The sequence below is a fragment of the Thunnus albacares genome, chromosome 3 (genome assembly GCF_914725855.1).
Source record: "Thunnus albacares chromosome 3, fThuAlb1.1, whole genome shotgun sequence".
Lineage (NCBI taxonomy): Eukaryota > Metazoa > Chordata > Actinopteri > Scombriformes > Scombridae > Thunnus > Thunnus albacares.
In genome coordinates this window covers 12,553,597-12,572,749 of record NC_058108.1, presented here as the reverse complement: position 1 = coordinate 12,572,749, position 19,153 = coordinate 12,553,597, and the positions used below count along the sequence as shown (strand labels likewise).

General features: G+C 39.3%; 2 protein-coding genes across 4 annotated transcripts; both read left to right on the top strand.

Moving 5' to 3' along the window:
• The first annotated feature begins 216 nt into the window (after nt 1–216).
• trim25 (tripartite motif containing 25) lies at nt 217–9,167 on the top strand. Its single transcript, XM_044346459.1, has 10 exons — nt 217–396; nt 703–1,309; nt 2,442–2,537; nt 3,172–3,405; nt 4,108–4,276; nt 4,531–4,581; nt 4,675–4,785; nt 5,065–5,199; nt 5,383–5,442; nt 5,538–9,167. The coding sequence occupies exons 2-10, from the start codon at nt 710–712 to the stop codon at nt 6,068–6,070; spliced, it is 1,989 nt and encodes a 662-aa protein (XP_044202394.1). The 5' UTR covers nt 217–396; nt 703–709; the 3' UTR covers nt 6,071–9,167.
• Nucleotides 9,168–10,816: 1,649 nt separating this feature from the next.
• LOC122979206 (E3 ubiquitin/ISG15 ligase TRIM25-like) lies at nt 10,817–18,955 on the top strand. 3 transcript variants are annotated; one of them, XM_044346463.1, is made up of 8 exons: nt 10,817–10,922; nt 11,209–11,812; nt 12,263–12,358; nt 12,527–12,760; nt 13,095–13,263; nt 13,416–13,472; nt 14,505–14,702; nt 18,338–18,955. In XM_044346463.1, the coding sequence occupies exons 2-8, from the start codon at nt 11,225–11,227 to the stop codon at nt 18,475–18,477; spliced, it is 1,482 nt and encodes a 493-aa protein (XP_044202398.1). In that variant the 5' UTR covers nt 10,817–10,922; nt 11,209–11,224; the 3' UTR covers nt 18,478–18,955. The 3 variants fall into 3 exon arrangements, with proteins under 3 accessions (XP_044202398.1, XP_044202396.1, XP_044202397.1); XM_044346461.1 differs by having other exon boundaries at nt 10,820–10,922; nt 11,176–11,812; XM_044346462.1 differs by lacking the exon at nt 10,817–10,922 and having other exon boundaries at nt 10,937–11,812.
• The last annotated feature ends 198 nt before the right edge of the window (nt 18,956–19,153 follow it).

The window sequence follows — 19,153 nt, the reverse complement described above, 5'->3', positions numbered from 1 at the left end:
TTTATTTAATATTGAACTTTATGTTATAATAAGTCTCAAGTTCTGAGATATAGTAAAATGATTGATTAAATCTTATTATCTTGATTTTGTCAGCCAGACTTTGGACTAAGTCAGCATTTGTTTGGACAGTACGACTGTGTGTGTGTGTGTGTGTGTGTGTGTGTGTGTGTGTGTGTGTGTGTGTGTGTGTGTGTGTGTGTGTGTATGTCTGTGCGCGTGTGCGTGTGTATGCGGAAAGAGCCAGAGAGGGAGGACTCTGCCTGTAATCCGCACAAGTCACTGGATATCGGGACACTGCAGACTGTAAGAAGCTATAAAGCTTCATACAGCTTCATACAGAAGATAATCGACTTGGACTGAGTTATCCTGCATTAACTGTACACCCGGCGACTCGAGGTATTGTGGGAGATTTTGCTTAAATATATTACAGGCTTTGTACTCTCCAAATATGAATGTAAAATATGAATATGAATGACAATTTGAATGTCAAACTCGGCGTCGCGCTGAATGTTCCTCATTTTAAGATGCGTTAGTTTAAATCTTATAAGATTTGTGTAGCCTAACCCTGCAATTTCGCTGACTAAATATGCTAAGCTAGAAGAAAACCGTCTATATTAAGTTTAAATACGTCTTGTATGCGGAACTCGGTCTGTACTTTCGTTTTCATGTACTTCACAAGTTAAGTTTCGTTTCTCCATGCAGCCTCATCATGGCCGAATCCATGGACGAGACTTCGTTTTCCCTGATGAGTCTGGAGGAAGAGCTGACCTGCAGTATCTGTCTGAGCACCTTTGACAGTCCGGTAACCATCCCCTGCGGACACAACTTCTGTCAGGACTGCCTCCTCGCCACCTGGAAGGAAACCTACAGCTGTCCTCAGTGTCGGACCCACTTCGCCACCAAACCGGAGCTGAAGAAAAACACGGTCCTCAGCACGGTCGTGGAGACCTTCAGAGTCCGGTCGGGCAAGAACGAGGCCGGTCTGTCCGGAGAGGAGGGGGCCAAAGCCGAGAAAGAGGATGTCATCCGCTGTGATACATGTATGGAGGCAAAAGCGTCCCAGACCTGCCTCACCTGCATGGCCTCTTTCTGTGACGAGCACCTGCGGCCGCACCGGGAAAATCCCATTTTCCGTGTCCACCAGTTGAGTGCGCCTGTCGGCGACCTGATGGACCGCATCTGCCCCGACCACCACAAGCTGATGGAGCTCTACTGCACCCAACACGACCGCCTGATCTGCAGCCTCTGCCTCCCAGTCCACAATGGATGCGCCTACATATCTGCTGAGGAGCGGAGGAACCTGAAAGAGGTGTGTGTGTGTCAGTTGTCACCCGAGAAGATTAAAAGGCTAGTTCACTCAAAATAAGAAAAAAATGCTCCACATAGAGATGTATCAGATGTTTAATATGGAGGTGAGTGGAATCTTGTTTGAAGTACTCACAGCATTGAAAGTTTACATTTGACATTTATTTATTTATTTATTGAATGGGACAGTGTGTAATTTGAAACATTAAAGATGCACTGCACCAGAGTTAGCTTGAAGCTAATTTGCATATGTAGTCCCCGACAAAAAACATACAACAGCACAACAACAAACAGTAAAAAGCAAACAAAAACAACCAAAAAACAAAATAAAACAAAACAAAAAAACCCCAAACAGAACACATCATACAAAATACAAAATACAAAGCTACACACAGCACATCACATACACCCACAATGTCAATTGTGATCAGCTGTGTGACTCAGTGGTCACACAGGTGTTTGGTCTTTAGTACATGTTTCAGTCTGGTCTTGAATGTATTGATGGAACTACAGTTCTTCATATCATCAGGTAGGGCATTGCACCAAGTTGTGGCTTTCACAGAAAAAGCTGACTGCCCAAATGCAGTGCGACAAAATGGTATGGTACAATCTTTTATAGAGGATATTCTGGAGGATCTAATAGAACTTACTGAGCATGTGATACTATAGACAATCCATAGAACAAGCTGTGAAAAGTTTTCATTGGAACTTTTCACACTGAGATCCAGCTAAGTAGGATACTTTGCTATGATCATTTTTAATTACAACTCTATTTTCTTCACCAGAATACCGTCTCTGTTAAAACAAATAACTTTTCATTTGCCTTTCTTATTTAAACAACAACAAAACATAATCAAAAATTGATTATGTTTTGTTTTGGAAAAGGATGTTTAAGATTTTTCAAGAAAGAGTGTAATTTTAAGAAGTTAATATGAGCCTGGAGTGGTGATGCTGAGTGTAACAGCCTGGTGATGTAGTCCCTTTAAAAGTGAACCCCCATGTTCTGAAACTGAAAAACAAATTAACCCAATAATCTCTTTGTAAGACAGGGCTCTGGGCAAAATGGACCATGATTCTCTCTGAACTGTGTGTCTCTGTTTTAATGAACTGAATGTACCATGTTTCTCTGTTTGCAGTTCGACCTGAGAAGCAAGCTAAACTTGATGGACGGGAAGATTACGAAGAATAAAACTGTTATATTTCAGATGAGGGACATGCAGAACTCACTAAAGGTAACCAAGCATTTGTGTTGACATTTACTGTAATCCACATAAATACAAATAAGTGGCTTGAAAGACAAAAAGCTTGAATACTTCAGTGATTCCTCTTCATTTGCCATCTATTGTATAACATTGAGGTTACATGGCTATTTGTTGGAAATTACATTAAGTTAATGTTTTTATAGTTTATGGAATATGAACTAAATGGAAACAACTTACAATACATTACAGTGACCAGACTATCAAAGTAATACAGCTCAACAGAGTTATTGTATAGCTGATAGTCAGTATTCATCCAGCTGTCAGAGGTCTTTATTCAACTCAATGGTCATTTTTTAGGTCATTTTGTTAAGCAAACACCTGGCTATATGTATTTCAAAGTTGCCTTATGCTGCCTCAAAATCTTGCAAAATCTAAAAGACATGGAAACAATACTCAGCCCTTTATAGCTGACACATACTATAAGTTGTTGTTCAACACAAAATGTCACATGTTTAGTGGTCATTTGATTAAATGTGTAAAGAAAACAACTTCATAAAACTGGTATTTTACTGCGGGGATGTTATATTTTGAGGCATTTCTTTTATTTTGTGCAAAGCCCTGTAGTTACCTGTCTCATAACATACTGATCTATTTTTTCCATTAGGACTCGGCGACCAACAGGAAGAAAGCTTTGGCAGTTGAGTATCAGCAGATCCGGGACATCTTGGCCCGAGAGGAACGTGATGCGATGAATGCGGTGGAGCGAGAGGTGGAGACTGGTCAGACCAAACTCAAAGTTCTTATGAAGAAGTTCAGTGACAACATTGATAGCATGAGCAAAGCGAAAGAAGATATCCACAGGCTGCTGGGTCAGTCCCAAACCATGGCCTTCCTAAAGGTGAGGCAAATGTGATTATCTAAAAGTGTAAGTAGAAATAAGAGTTCAGATGATTTGTGTTTGTGGTTTGAACTACATTTGTTCATGATTTGCCCAACTGCCCCAAATCACAAACAAACAACTGCACACTTTGATCCTATTTTTGTTTGCCAGCCTGCCTCTTACATAACATGTGCCTAGGCCCAGGCCCAAATCTCCCAAAAGGTCAGGCACCATTGGGCCATAAAACGTGCAAAAACACTAGTATGGTCCTTTAAGAACCTGCAGTTCTCATAGTGTTTGTGTTTTCACTTTTATAAGTGTTTCACAATTTGTAGCATTTTTGGATTTGGACTACATGTTCTTAATTTTTGTGCTATTGCTTTTGTATGTGTTTAATCCACCGTAAGTTCATGTCAAGGATTCAATTTTATTTAATCTCTGAATTCACAGTAAGACCACACATGTAAGAAAGGGGTATGTTCAAGTTTAGAAATAAAACAGATCCAGATCATTTTTTTAAAAGGCTGCTTTAACATATTCATTTAGTAAGTACATGAGACAGGATGACTATAATGATGCACAGGAATAGGCGAGATTTGTTACTACTACTGTTTTTACCTCATATTTGACCCATGTAAAGAAAATAGTATATTTTTATTAACAGTTTAAATACATCCTTGTTCCACCAAAGAAAACTACATTGTGTTCCTGTCCTCCCAGGCTTCACTTGACCTGCCCCAAGTCGTAACCTTTGACCCTTACACCCCTCGAATCAACCTGGACTCCAAGAAGGTGATAGCAACACATGCATTTGCTGCTGCCCTGAAGGAACATCTGAGCGAGATCTTTAAACAGCCTGTTGAGGCCAGACTACCAATAATGAAAACAGGTGAATTTGTAGGTACACTTTTCAGTGGGAGACTTTGCATTTGGAGACATATTTTGAAAGTATAGTGAATCCAGTTGTATCCAATTTTGTTGAAGAAATTAACACTGACATTGTTGCATCTGGTGAGTTGGTGTGATATAGGAATTGGTGTAAACATAAATCAAATCAAAATATAAATTTCAAAGTATTCCTCAAATTGGTAATTCATGTGGATAAAAATATGATTGTAATGACACTCTCTGGCTTGTTCTCAGATGAAAGAGCAGAATCTGCCTCTTTGAGCCCCGGAATTCACCAGGAGTCTGGTACGTTCATCTGTGCAACACGTATGCTTTATGATATGTGACATGATAATTGACTAGGTGTAAATGCTTCTTTTTTGCCTGTTCCTATTTCAGAGCCAAAATGGCCACTAGGGCATCCCAAACTCCCCAGCCCCCACAGTCCAGGTCAAGCTTCTCAGCCCAAAGTAGGTCCAAAGAAGAAAAAGAAGGAAGAAAAGGAAAAAAGTAAGAAAAAAGTTGCTAGTTTGTTAGGTACACAGAGTTGAAACTAATAAATCATACCTTTATTAAGATTATAATGTTCAGTTTTTAAAACTGCTGTAGAGAGGTTTAGCTGCAACTTAATAATCTGTTTTGAGTCTGTAGTTTTGGTGCTATTGAAATGATTTGTGTTATACTGAGAAGTATAATAAATAATAAAGTATAAATAATAATACTTATCAACAGCTCTTCAGAAGGTTCGCTATTGTCACAAAACAAACATATTTTTTTCTTTTTAATCAGAACAACCCAAAAAGCCCACAGAAGGCAATATGGGAAATAAGAATCAAAACCGTTCGATGGACAACCTGTTGGTGTTTGGTACTTTTGACAAACCTGGAGGCCATCCACTTGCAGCTGAGCCCAAAGATAAACCAGGTGACAACATCTAGACTGAATACATAACAGGATGCAAAGCAACCTCTGCATTAGTGGAGACATCAAGGCAATATGATATTTTTGCAACAAACACGTCACATGACGGGAGACGGCTTTTTTTTGCTTTCATCTGTTATCCCTGACCTTGATGATGAATGACTTTTTTGTCTTCCTCTGTTGTAGAAACGTTGGACAGTCCCCTAAACATTACATCTGCTGAAAAAAGAAGTGAACTTCTGAAATGTAAGTGCATTTGTAAATGTGGTTGGTATCTTCCCCCTAATATGATAAGAGAAACAGAAGTTGTTATTTGAATGGCCTTGTTTTCTCTGTCCCAGATGCCACAGTGCTCACTTTGGATTCAAAGACAGCCCACAAACGCATCACACTGACTGAGGGCTTCACTAAGGCCTCTGTGTCAGATGAGCATGCAAACTACCCCGACTGCCCTGAACGCTTCGCTGTCTGCTCCCAGGTGCTCGCCTCCAAGGGTTTCTCTAGAGGGCGCCACTACTGGGAAGTCCGACTGAGCAGCAACAACTTCATCGGCATAGGCCTGGCGTACGGTAGCATTGACCGCAAAGGTCCCACCAGTCGACTGGGCCGCAACATCCAGTCCTGGTGTGTGGAATGGTTTAACGTCAAGCTGTCAGCTTGGTATAACAGCAGTGAGACCGTGCTGGTCAATTCCAATCCTAAACGCGTCGGTGTGCTGTTGGATTGTGAGGAGGGCACTGCTACATTCTATAACGTGGCAGACAGGGCGTATCCCTTCCACTCCTTTGTGTTCCCCTTTGCTGAAGCTGTGTATCCAGCTTTCTGGATTTTCTCCAGTGGCTCGTCCATTTCTTTGTGCAAGCTGCAGGGATGAGGATCACATGCACATACAGTTGCATATGCACGTACACACACACACACACGCACACACACACACAGTCAATCTTTTGTTCTTATTACGAACATTAATAATATAAAACAGTTCTTTCCTAATGTTTCGAGTACATTGGCTAAGAAAAGGTAATTTTTCACATCATGAGGCTGACCGGCTGCACTACCCAACCAACAGTTTTGTCAATGTTTTCTTCATTAAAAGTGGAAAACCAATATTGCCTGTATAGTTGCAACTGTACAATAATAATAATAATATTTTTTTCAAAGTACCCTACCTTTAGGTCTCCTTTAAAAATAAGAAAATGAAGGAATAGTAGGTGGTGGTTGTGCCTGCCTGGCCTGAGAATATTAGTCCTCAGTCAGCCTGGAGCGTCACAAATGATAAGCATGTTATTAACTTTGACATAGCATGTCATAGTTAATGTCATTAGCTATGCTTGCTGTGATTTACATCAGCTGAATTTGTGGCTGTGTGGCCACAAACATGAAGCTGACACAGCTCCTGTTCTTGCAGGTTTCTTTCAACACAGGCAAGCAATATACAGTGTGTTTTCAAGTGTATAAACTGCATATCAGGTGACAGTGACACACTAATGCATTCCAATCACTTTTTAAAAATATTTAAAAACAAGATAAAAATTTGCCATCACAATTTCTTTTATCTAACATGCAGAAGGAATGAAAAGAAAATGCTGTTTGATGGAAAAACATGAGCAGGATAAAAGATAAGTTGTCCTTTTTCTCCCAATAAATTTTATTGATACAATAACAGATACAATACATCAAGTAACCATACAACCATAACCATATAATATATTACAACTAAAAAAGATCTCCTGTCAATTAGTCACCTGAAGGCAGATACCCAGACAGGGTGGAGTAATGAGGAGCAGAAGCTGGTTTTCCTTGTGTTGTTTTAAATTTTCAGAGATTTGATCTACTTCCTCCTCCTTTTTAACTGTACATACATAAAACACAATGCATACTTACTATACAGTATGTATGTACTTGTGTGTCTCCCTTTTATTTACCATGCAGAGTATTTATTATACACTGTATGATGGTTATGAATGTGTGTGGGTAAAGAAGTGAATTAATCCCTTTACTGTCAGGCACATGTCAGTACAGTGTTTCAATATGATTTCTGCATGTAAGAGTGTGGCTATTAGGATTATAGGGCTGGGTGATACGGAATATGTGTTTTCATATCAGTTGATATCAATATATGTCACGATATGAATCATTTCTGGCAACCTTAAAGATTCCCCTACGTTTAAAAGTCTATATATAAATCCACAAGTAAGGTCTTTGTGATGGTTGAGCTGTCACTTTCTTTGCTGACACTCTTTCATCTGAAGCAGTGCTCATCATCCATCTATCTATTGGAGTTTTGAAACCAGAGCAGTAGCATGTGGTGTATTTAGCTCAACTCAAACAACCCTGTTTTGCATTTTATTAGGAAATAGTCTGTTTCTGAAGGACTGCCATATGATTGGTTATAAATAGCTTTGTTTCTGTCATGCGATAGGCTGTTCAGTTTAGAAAGCAATGTATCCTTCGGGTATTGTATGACAGTTTCTCAGTTTCATGTTATGGAAATGTTTTTACCAAGTGTACATGTTGTTCGGATCACCCAGCCCTATAAGGTCATCTCCTAAACTCCGTGACTGGTTCAGCTGATGAGAGCAGAAGTCATATAGACTGTGTTCTTATCAAGGTCTGTCAGTCTCTCTTTTTTTTTAGAATTACATTGCTATTGCAATTGTAAATCTATAGTAGGCACATTAGAACAACAAGCCATCAGAATGCTCTGTTGGTTTCTTGTAAAGCGAAAAGAAGGTAGTAAGATGTATAGTTTCACAGGGGTAAATTATTTGTGGTATACTACAAAGTTTATCCCCACCTGTGACATGTGTTTGCTGAAAAACACTGGTGACATTAGCCTCAGTGGCTTATTTCCTTATGTGACACCACTGCAGTCCATCAGGTGATGAAGTGGTCAGTCAGCTGATCACGTGCAGTCAGAGCAGACTCGTCTTGCAGGTGCTAAAAGGTGTGAAATGTTACTGTATGGGTGTGAAGCAGTTGAGATCTATTCTCTAGATCTACCAACATACAGCACATTTCAATGAAATTATTGCAGTGCTGTTTCAACACGTTTCTCTTTGTTCTTTTTGACAAAAAGAACTAAGATACTGAAGAGGTTCAGGAAACACCATTGTCCACAGTGGTTTACTTGATAAGCTGGTACAGGTTCAGACATGATGACTGCTGTACTAAAATGATAAACTATTATAGACCTTCATTTTTAGGTTACAGTACATTCCAGTATCTGAAGGTCTGTCCATCACTGCAGATAAAGTCTGAACCTGTATGGTGAAATCTGCTGTTTTCACTATATGCCATTGCTTATCATTACAATGGAGAATTTTGGTTTGAGATACATATCTTTTTGAGACAACTAAGAGCTTTCCAATACCATGATGAGTGTCCAAGTCCTGATAGTGTGTTGACACTGGTTTACTCTTACTACCAACCTTAAATAACATAAGAGAGGTATCTGTGCTTACCAGAACCAATGAAAAATTTAGTTAATTTCATGCAACATTTGACTTTTTTTTGCTAATGGCTTCTGTTTTCGGCTTGTAAAATGTATCCTATAGACCAACCTGCAGTCTCCAGTGGCCTGCAAATCATTTTGTTGATTTTATTTGATTTGTTGTCCATTGCTGATCTTCAAATGGAATGTAGTTCATTGTTCTTTGCAGATATTTTCAAGTGTTCCTGCACAATAACAGTAAATTAACATCAAATCAACCTTTTAGTAATGCTTCATTGTTCAATTGTCCTGTGCTTACTGCTCAGTGTCGTGAAACAGCTTTGGCGATAGGTATATTATGCCATATATGTGGTGATTTTAGTGTGTTCCCAGCAGGAGCTTCTTAGATTAAGTATGAGCTTTTTATCTGTCTGTCTTAACAATTGAAATGGTTATTTCTCTACTAGATTTAGTTTAATCAAAATAACTTTGTACTACAATTTAACCAATGATTGTCAATAAATGTGTCTCTCTCTCAGACATGCTTCTTGTGCCTTTCTATTTGTATTGTGAAGAAGCCACAAGTGGTTTAAGGAGCAGATGAATATATTCATTTGCTGTGTTTAACCACAGATAACAACATCAATATCATTTCTCATCTCTGTGTGTCCAGTGTAGATAAAGGTCTAAAAACACAGAGATGAAATCAATATTGATCTTTTTAGTTTGACTTAAGCGGGTGACAATCATACTTCTCTAAACTATCAGTGTTCTTGTATTCTAATGATCATTTTGAAGTCAAAATTAACTTTATTTAACTTTAATTAGTGTTATTTTCTGACTGAGTCATTCTCATCACTCTTCAGCTGCATATTTCACAAGTAGAAACACTACGCAGATATTAACTGGTCCCCGTCCAGCCTTGTTAGTGGCAATGTGGACATGCTGCAAGATTTCTGATTACTGTGTTTATTTATTATGCAGCATACAACACAGGCTGTAACACACTGTAATTTAGCCCTCCTTAAGTTATTGAGGTTGCATTATCTATTCAGAAATGTACAGGAGAGTTTTTGTTAAATATAAAAAATAATACAAAAGAAATAACATTTGGTATATAAACATTGTATTTTGAAACAACTTATATATTATATTTATATGATTGATTCAAGTGATTTCCTTTGCTTTCTAATTTTTAATATTTACTGTTGTATTTATAAGAAGTGCATTTAGTAGTTACACACATTTTTCATTTCTTTCAAAATCTGAATTCAGATTCTTTTGATTTTTTTAATAATAATTTTTCATTGGACTCAGCTTACAGATATTTTTTATTATTTTTTTTATTATTTATAGTTTGACTTCTTGGAAACATTTTAATTCTGTTTTCTATTGGAAGTGTAGGGGCATACTTGATTTCTTCTACCGATTAAAGAAAGCTGAAACTTCCCCCCGAAATGATTGTTTTGCCTGGTCCCTCTGCAGACCACTGTGTGTTTGTGTGTCTTTGGTTTGCAGTATCATGCTATAACTTAATAACACGGCCATTTAACTGCATTTAAAATTGGCTGGCAGATGTGCCTTAAAATTGTATCAGAATTGATAAGGTCACGCAGTGTGTGACAGACCTATAGTCTGAGCTTTTTAACCCTCAATAACACACTGCCATCAAATGTTAAAGAGCCATGAACTTGTAGTAAAGGAGCAACAGTGACTCAGTATGCTGTGAAAATGGTGCTAGTGTTGCTATCAATAACATGAATCCAGAGAACATAACATTGTTCTACTAGTTTGATGAAAAGGGAAAAGGGAAGAAAGTCCCTACTGTAAACAGATTTAAGTCCCCACAACACGAGAAATACCTGGTACACACACACGTAGGTAATGAGGCCCTTCATTGATATAATGCATTCCCCTGCCCATAACCTTAACCATGACAACTTAGTGCCTAACTCCAACCCTTACCCTAAAATGAACCTAAACCCATTTCTAACCTTGACCCTAAAACCAAGTCTGAACCTTCAAACAGCCCTTTGAAGGTGTCAGAAATGTCCTCACTTTCCTTGTATAAAACTCAAATTGGTTCTCAGAAGGATAGCCATACAAGTACACACACAGACACACACACACAGAAAGGGAAAGAGAGAGAGAGAGAGAGAGAGAGAGAGAGAGAGAGAGAGAGAGAGAGAGAGAGAGAGAGATGTGCGTAGTCATGACATATCTGGCCTTGGTTAACACTGCCTACATTTCTGAACTGTTTATGAGAGCGGAAGTTATCTGCACTAGCACAAAGGTACGTGTGGCAAAAAGGAATTATTCATTTTAGGGACATCATTATGTTTGGGTATGTAGTAGGTGTGAAGTCGTTTGCACTTTTATTGAAATAAGAAATTTATCGTCGTGACGTCGTGATATTTGAGCTGAGCTTAAGAAAATATAGCGTTTTACTCCGACTTTTTGCTAACTGTAATTTCAGACCAGGGGGTGGGGTGAAATTCAATAACAGCATGATCACATGGAAAATCGTTTTTTCCTCGTTTCCCCAGACTTGACAAGTTAAGTTTCGTTTCTCCCTGAAGCCTCACCTCAGCCGAAATGGACGAGAGTCCGTTTTCCCTGATGAGTCTGGAGGAAGAGCTGACCTGCAGTATCTGTCTGAGCACCTTTGACAGTCCAGTAACCATCCCCTGCGGACACAACTTCTGTCAGGACTGCCTCCTCGCCACCTGGAAGGACACCTACAGCTGTCCTCAGTGTCGGACCCACTTCGCCACCAAACCGGAGCTGAAGAAAAACACGGTCCTCAGCACGGTCGTGGAGACCTTCAGAGTCCGGTCGAGCAAGAACGAGGCCGGTCTGTCCGGAGAGGAGGGGGCCAAAGCCGAGAAAGAGGATGTCATCCGCTGTGATACATGTATGGAGGCAAAAGCGTCCCAGACCTGCCTCACCTGCATGGCCTCTTTCTGTGACGAGCACCTGCGGCCGCACCGGGAAAATCCAAACTTAAGTCTCCACCAGTTGAGTGAGCCTGTCGGTGACCTGATGGACCGCATCTGCCCCGACCACCACAAGCTGATGGAGCTCTACTGCACCCAACACGACCGCCTGATCTGCAGCCTCTGCCTCCCAGTCCACAAAGGATGCACTTTCATATCTCCTGAGGAGCGGAGGAACCTGAAAGAGGTGTGTATGTGTGTGTGTGTGCTGCCTCACTCTATGTTTAACGGGATATCAGTGGATATACGGAGCTAGCTGGTCTCATTAAGGTGGTTATGAACCTGCTGTGCCAAACCGACATAAACAAGCTGTCAAGCTGTCGTAAAGTGTATTAATAACTTACAACAAGAATATAACAAAACTGAAGTAACATATAATGTGTGATACAAAACAGAAGTCAATCACTAATGTTTGAATCAGTCAAGAGTATAAATCCATTTGAGCAACTGAAAATATTTTAATAGTAAGGTGATACTTAATGCTGCCAGTTAGAGAGAGGTGCTGCAGGAATAAAACAGATGGTGTACATATTAAAACATTATTTGCATTATGCTCCAGGCAAATATAACAACCAATGTAATAATTCTCTTTGTACTGAAGCTGTCTTATATCTTTTTTATTTATATGTCTCTGTAGTCTGACCTGAGAACCAAGATTGGGTTGCTGGATGGGAAGATCGAGAAGACTGAGACCACTGTGTTTCAAATAAACAACATGCAGAGCAAGCTGAAGGTAATTTTTACGGTGACATTTCCCATGTTATTCACATGAACACTTACCAACTGGAAAAAAATTAATTATTGAATTATTTACAAAGAAAAATGTGATGTCAATTACATGCCGGTGTGTGTATTTACTTGTCTCCACCCCACCGGCTCCCATCATGGTCTTTGCCTACAGGACTCAGCAATCAATAGGAAGACAGCATTGGCAGCTGTGTATCAGGAGATGCGGGATATGTTGACCCAAGAGGAGCGTGAGGCCCAACATGAGGTGGACCGTGAGCTGGAGATTGGTCTGACGAAACATAGGGACTTCCTGAAGAAGTTCACCGAGAACACTGAGATTATGAGAAAAGCCAAAGATGATATCAACGGTCTGCTGAGTCAATCCCAAACCCTGGTCTTTCTACAGGTGGAAAACAATTGTCATAGAAAGATAAAGTAGGGGAGGTGGAAAGGAGAGATTGATGTTTAGCCTAAAAAATATGACAGAAATGACTATACAGAGAGCGATTGCAGTTAAAATGAGAAAAGTGGTCCTCATTATTGAATACACTTGGAATATTAAGATTTATTTAAAGGGCCCCTGCATATCTTCAACAGTATTACTGAAGCAAAACATAGAAATTAGCCAAATTTTATCCCTGGCCAGTAGAGCTGTATATTATTTGTTTGCATGAGATGTTTCAATGATTCATGAAATCACATCCCATAAAAATATCTCTCCTTTATCTTGTTCCTCACAGGCTTCGTTTGACTTACCTCGGGTTGTAAAGTGTGAGCCTCACACCCCACGAATCAACCTGGACTCCAAGAAGGTGGTAGCAACACAGGCCTTTGCTGCTGCCCTGAAGGAACATCTGAGCGAGATCTTTAAACAGCCTGTTGAGGCCAGACTACCAATAGTTAAAACAGGTGAATGTGCTAGTGCATTTTTAGTGGGAGATTTTACATTTGGATATGTATTCTGAAAGTATAGTGAAGCTAATCATGTCCAATTTTTACTGTGTTTTGCTGTGGTGGGGGAACTGTTTCTACTGAAATTCTGAGTTTTGTGATCTTCACAGAGGAAAAAGCAGTTCCTGTCTCAGGAGATGCAAGCACTGAACCACAGCCGGAATCTGGTATGTTCATCTATATAGAAGACAGACAGACAGATAGATGGAGTATTCAATTCATCCCAAAGGGAAGTGTAGTATTATAATGGCAAAATTACACATAAGAATCACAAAATAGTAAAAGGTCACCCAAAAAAGTAGAAAAAAGTAATAAAACATAACTAAAATCTTATTTAGACACTGGACTAAAATTAAAAAACTGGGACCTTATTCTAAATCTATATATGTACAATGATAGCACCTGATAATAATCTGTACATGGTTAGTGCTTTAAGTCTCATAAATAACTGTACAGTGAATCTACACTCGGCCACCTGATTAGGTACATCTGTGCAATATAATGCAATCCAATACAACAGCTCTGCCATAAATTCCACATTTACGAAGCTTATACATTTTCAGTTTTTGTTGACATTGTCAGAAAGGTGATAATTCTACTTTATGGCTATTATTGAGGTCGTAGTGGGTGGTGCTGGTGTACTGGGATGCATTATATTAAAAAGTGTTCCTAATATTTTGTGCACTCCATTAACATACATGAAGGGGGCAAAATATTCGGAACACTTTTCATATATGTACATATATATACACACACACAAGTTCAAGAGGACAGTGAACATTATGTGACATTTGACATTCATTATATCAACAATTTGTTTTAGTTAATAAAGGATGGAGAATTATCTGTAAGAAGACGTTTGTCCATGTGCAGGAAAATATTCACACACATCAGTAACTCTGAAGTCATAGAACAAAGTCAAGTCACATATGTAATAAGTTTTCATGTCTAGAATATTTTCTTACAATGATGCTTTAATATTTTTTGGCACAAGTATGTTTCGCAGCACATTGTATACACGGTTTGATACACTTATATTGTACGAGTATTTAGAGATTTTAATTAAATGTCTTTATGTGTCATTGTCTTGCACACATGCTTTATGACAAGCTCTCTACTATAGACTCTCTACAATGTGATAAAACATTTATGGCTGTACACTTTATAATGGCTTCTCTGTTTGCCTATTCTTGTTTCAGAACCGTCACAGCCTCCACAACAGAGAAAACCTCCCAGGTCCCACAGTCCAGGTCGTCCACCCATCCGGCCATACTTCCAGCCAGTACCTCGTTTTCCCTTTATGGGGTCACACCCAGGCTGGAATCCAACCCAGCATGGACTGGGCCGGCCACCAGGATACTATATGGTTCCTCCATTAATGGCAGGTCAAAGGCCAAGTAAGTCAGATATTAACATACAATCACGCACACAATATCAAATTGTTGAGATTAAATAACAGACTGACAGCAACAATTTTTTACCATGAAACTTCTGCCGTCAGAATAATCTGAAAGATGTAATAATCACATAAAAAATTCTACACATGGTGGCTTTAATTTAGCATGTATCAAATGACCTCAAAGAGAAAAAGCATGAATAGTTCAAACGACTGAAAGGCAAATCAGTCAACTAACAACCAACCGACCAACTGATTACACAGCACACAGAAAAATAAAATACCTAGCATACGTAGCTTATCCGGCTTATCCACTTGAAGAATTGCCAACCTCAGAAAAAAAACTACCACGATAAAAAGAAGAAAACTGTCTGTAAGCCAGTTCATAAAGCAACACATTCACACTCAGCCGCAAACTCAAAAACAAAAGATCAAGAGGAGTACATTTTTGTAATGAAAAGTACATTTTTCATGGATGTACCACACAGTTACAGGCACAGGCACCCACTACCTCCCCTGTCTCTCTCCAAGAATTCTGTCTCTTTAGCTCAAATTTGTTGACTTGATGTCATGAATCTTACAAATGAGTGATGTCGCACACAACTGTACACATGAAATGTGACACAAGTAGTTGTGTGAAAAAACAAAGTGAAGAAATTCTAACACCACCTTCTTTCTCACCTACACTCACCAGGCCAATCACTGCATGATGATGTTGTGATTGTCAAATTGTCAATTTTGGGAGGTGGTGTCAGAAGCTGTTCAACAAGCCCTTTATATGATGCATGCTGAAGCCCTCAAGGCTTCTGGGTGGTGCAGGGAAAAAAACATTTGCTTCTTGTTGTGCTTTCAGACAGAAAGCGGTTGCCATTGTGTCTTTCACCTGCTGATATTGCTGTACTGTATTTTTGCTTGGACTGCAACAGCGGGGCTGGACCTATAACCACGTTTGTTCGTGAGTGAGTGAGTGATGAAGTTACACCATTGGTCGGCCGGCCGTGTTTGAATGTTCCCCTTGGCCGTTACGCTTTCAAAATGCAGTGTTTCCCCTAGAATTTTTTTCAGGCCTGGTGGTACGCACCAAAAAAACCCTAAAGAGACGAGGCGCGCAGGACGGCATATCCACGTGGTCAGCTTCGGCCAGGTGGTGCAGCAGGCGATCTGCAATTTATATTTACATTCAAATTTTTGTTTGCTCAGTATATTCAAGACTTAAAACAAAGTGGTCACAAGGAGAGGATGACTTAATAAATGGCATTTATTGCATAAAAATAAGCTGCCCCTCTCACTTCTCCCCCTTCTGCATTTTTACTTGGCTCCAGAGTTTTGGAGAAAAACATTAATATATTTGTTTGTCTGTCACCTGCATTAGAACTTTTTCTCTTTTTAGGCGGTGCCGTGTTCACGTTAGCTAACCTGCATCCCACACGCTCTCGGACTCTGATATCAGTGGCACTCTGTCACATCAAGAGTTTCCCAGGTAACGATACAGAGGTTGACTCATGTTTCAGGACAGTGTTGCACAGAGGTTCCCAAACGCTATTGATTATTGATTTCCAAATTAATGGATATTTGGAGTTATTTTTGGCAGTAAAAAAAAGATTTTTTTGGCCTGGTGGGGGTTCTTGTTGGCCCGGTGGCCCACCAGGCCTGTACAATTATAGGGGAAATACTGAAATGAATCGGTGTGAGATGATGGAGGACAGCAGCAAAGCAGAGTGACTGTGTTTCTGCTCTGAGCTCTGACTCTCTCAGCTCTGGTGTTAAATGCAGTGAATGCACTGAACTAATACCAGAATGCAAGCTTTTTATTTCTCTGACGTTTTCAACAACAACAACAGCATTGAAACACGAGTCTTGCAGATAAAACATATGACTCATGTAGCTGTTATATCAGTTTAGTGTTGGGCAGCTGATAATAATAATAGATAAGCTGATAATAATAATAGATAAGCCTCCTGAATTTGCACCCAAAATGCTGTCAAACCTCTCACCACAGCCGCCTTAACTGTGAAAGAGGCAGAAAAAGGGAGTTAAAGCACAATTAAAGCACCCCAAATAACCACTGTTACAAAACACTCAATGCTGAGTGAAAAACAAGACATCCACCGAGTGAAACAGATGAAAGAGCAGGGGGAGTTAACAGATAATTAGAATAGTTATAATTAAATAAAGTCAGTTCTCTTTCACGTCAAACATAGACGATATGAGTGGAAAGTGTTTCCTTTTTTTTTACTCAAACCATTACTTAACCATGTCATGTGATATACTACTTAAGTAAATATTACCGGGACCACTACAGAAAATTCCAGATTAACATTTAATATCCAGGAGTTCACGTTATAGACACTACCACTGACTATCCCTGTAACAAACTGGCCACAATTTCACACATTGACCATACACAGTCCAGCCATATACTAGGTTTTGACCAAGTCTTGTTTTGTATCTGACCTAAGATACCATTAGTCTTGAAGAACACTTTATGTAAGCTGCAATATAAACAACATGCTGCATACCACTCCTTATGGAATCATTGTAGTTCACAAGCCACTGGCAGGACTTCTCTCATTACGATTTGACTCATTACTTTTTGAATTGGTGGGTGATTTTTTTAAATGGCATCATTTATCAGTATTTACCATGAAGGTGGTGGCCCAGTGAACACAGCAGTAAGTGTGTTATTCTTGGAAGCTTTCCATGCACTGTGGTGATGAACGCCTGAATAATAGACTGCAGGCAGATGCATACTTCGAAAGTAATTATCTGTGGCTAAAAAAAGCAATTTTTACTCTGAATTTGTACAATGTGTTTGAAATTCTTATGTACATTTCTGAAATTTTATGCTAAATTTTTTTTTTACCTGGGTTTTTAAATAGAATGTGGGTATGTGGCAGGACTAGTTTGAGGTGCAGTTGTCACTGGAAATGTTCTGAGTGTCTTAGATTAAGCTGTCACATATGAGATTAGCTTGCTTGGGTTACCATGTATCATGGGTGTAACACTCCCCAGGAAAATAGTAGAGTTGTAGCAGTGAGAAGGCTACAGTGAACAGGAAAATAAGTTTTCCAAATTTTTTGAAAGACTGTGTTCATTTAACACATTAGCATTGAATTTAGATTTCAAATTACCTTCTTCCATGTTGACATGAATGGTATTTATAATTCAGAAATTGGTAAAAGTTTTTGAATAGAATTGAAAAGGCTAGTTTGAGGTGCGGTCTTTTTACTGTAAATGTTCTGACTTCCTCCTTCCTCCCTTCCTTCCAGATTAAGATGTCACATCTTAATGTGATGATGTTAGCCCAGTAGTTACCATGTGTCACAGGTGGAGCGTCCGTCTATAGACTTGCCCAGACTTACTCAGCAGTAGAGTTGGCAGTGACTAGTGTGCACAGGGAACTGGGCTTGCCAATAAAAACAACTGCTCACCAACCTGCATTACTTGAACTACCTGTGTGCCAAGATGTTAGCAAACAAAAAGGCTTTTGTCAAGTTGCATTTGTAATTGTGGCTTCAAGAACGTCAGAAAACATTTATTTTCTATGAAAGTGAAAATTTTAATCAGTTTGGCAAGTGGCACAACTCTCATGCTATGGGTGAGCTAATAAAGAAAACTTTGTATATTTTCCTTCAGGACAAGACAAAAAGCCTCCCAATGCACCAGGTGGAAAGAAGCCAAGTGCGTCTGATTTCACTAAGAAAGACAATCCCAGACGCCAACATTCTTCAGAGAGATCAACTAGACAGCATCAACGGCCTAACAAAAATGATTAAATGCAGCAGATGTGTTTATCTACAGTCCTTATACAACAAGATAGAACGAGGCATTGTGAGACTTGTGCATGAGAAAAATGTGGAGATTACCAGTCATATCATAGGAAATGGCACTATACTATTGCTTAATAAATGCATACACACATACACAGAGACAGTCTTTGGTATTTATTATCATTACTTTTAATAATAGTCATGTTTTTTTAACCTGGAAATATTTAAGTGTAAACAATTACACGAGAGTAGTAAGTAGAAGCAATTCTGGACTTTCCTGACAGAAAGACACTTAAAGGACCAGTGTGTAGGATTTAGTGACATCTAGCCATGAGGTTGCAGATTGCAAGAAACTGAATACCCTTCCCCCTGCCCCTCCCCTTTTAAGCATGTATGAGAACCTAAGGTGGCTGCGTAACTCACGAAAAATGTGAAAGGCCCTCTCTAGAGCCAGTGTTTGGTTTGTCTGCTCTGGGCTACTGTAGAAACATGGCAGTGCAACATGGCGGTCTCTGTGGAAGAGGATATAACGGGCTCATTCTAAGGTAACGAAAACATAATGACTCTTATTTTCAGGTGATTATACACTAAATAAATCATACTTATGAGTATTATATTCCATTTCTGCCAAGTCTGTCGTACTAGATGCCGCTAAATTCTAAACACTGCACCTTTAATGGGA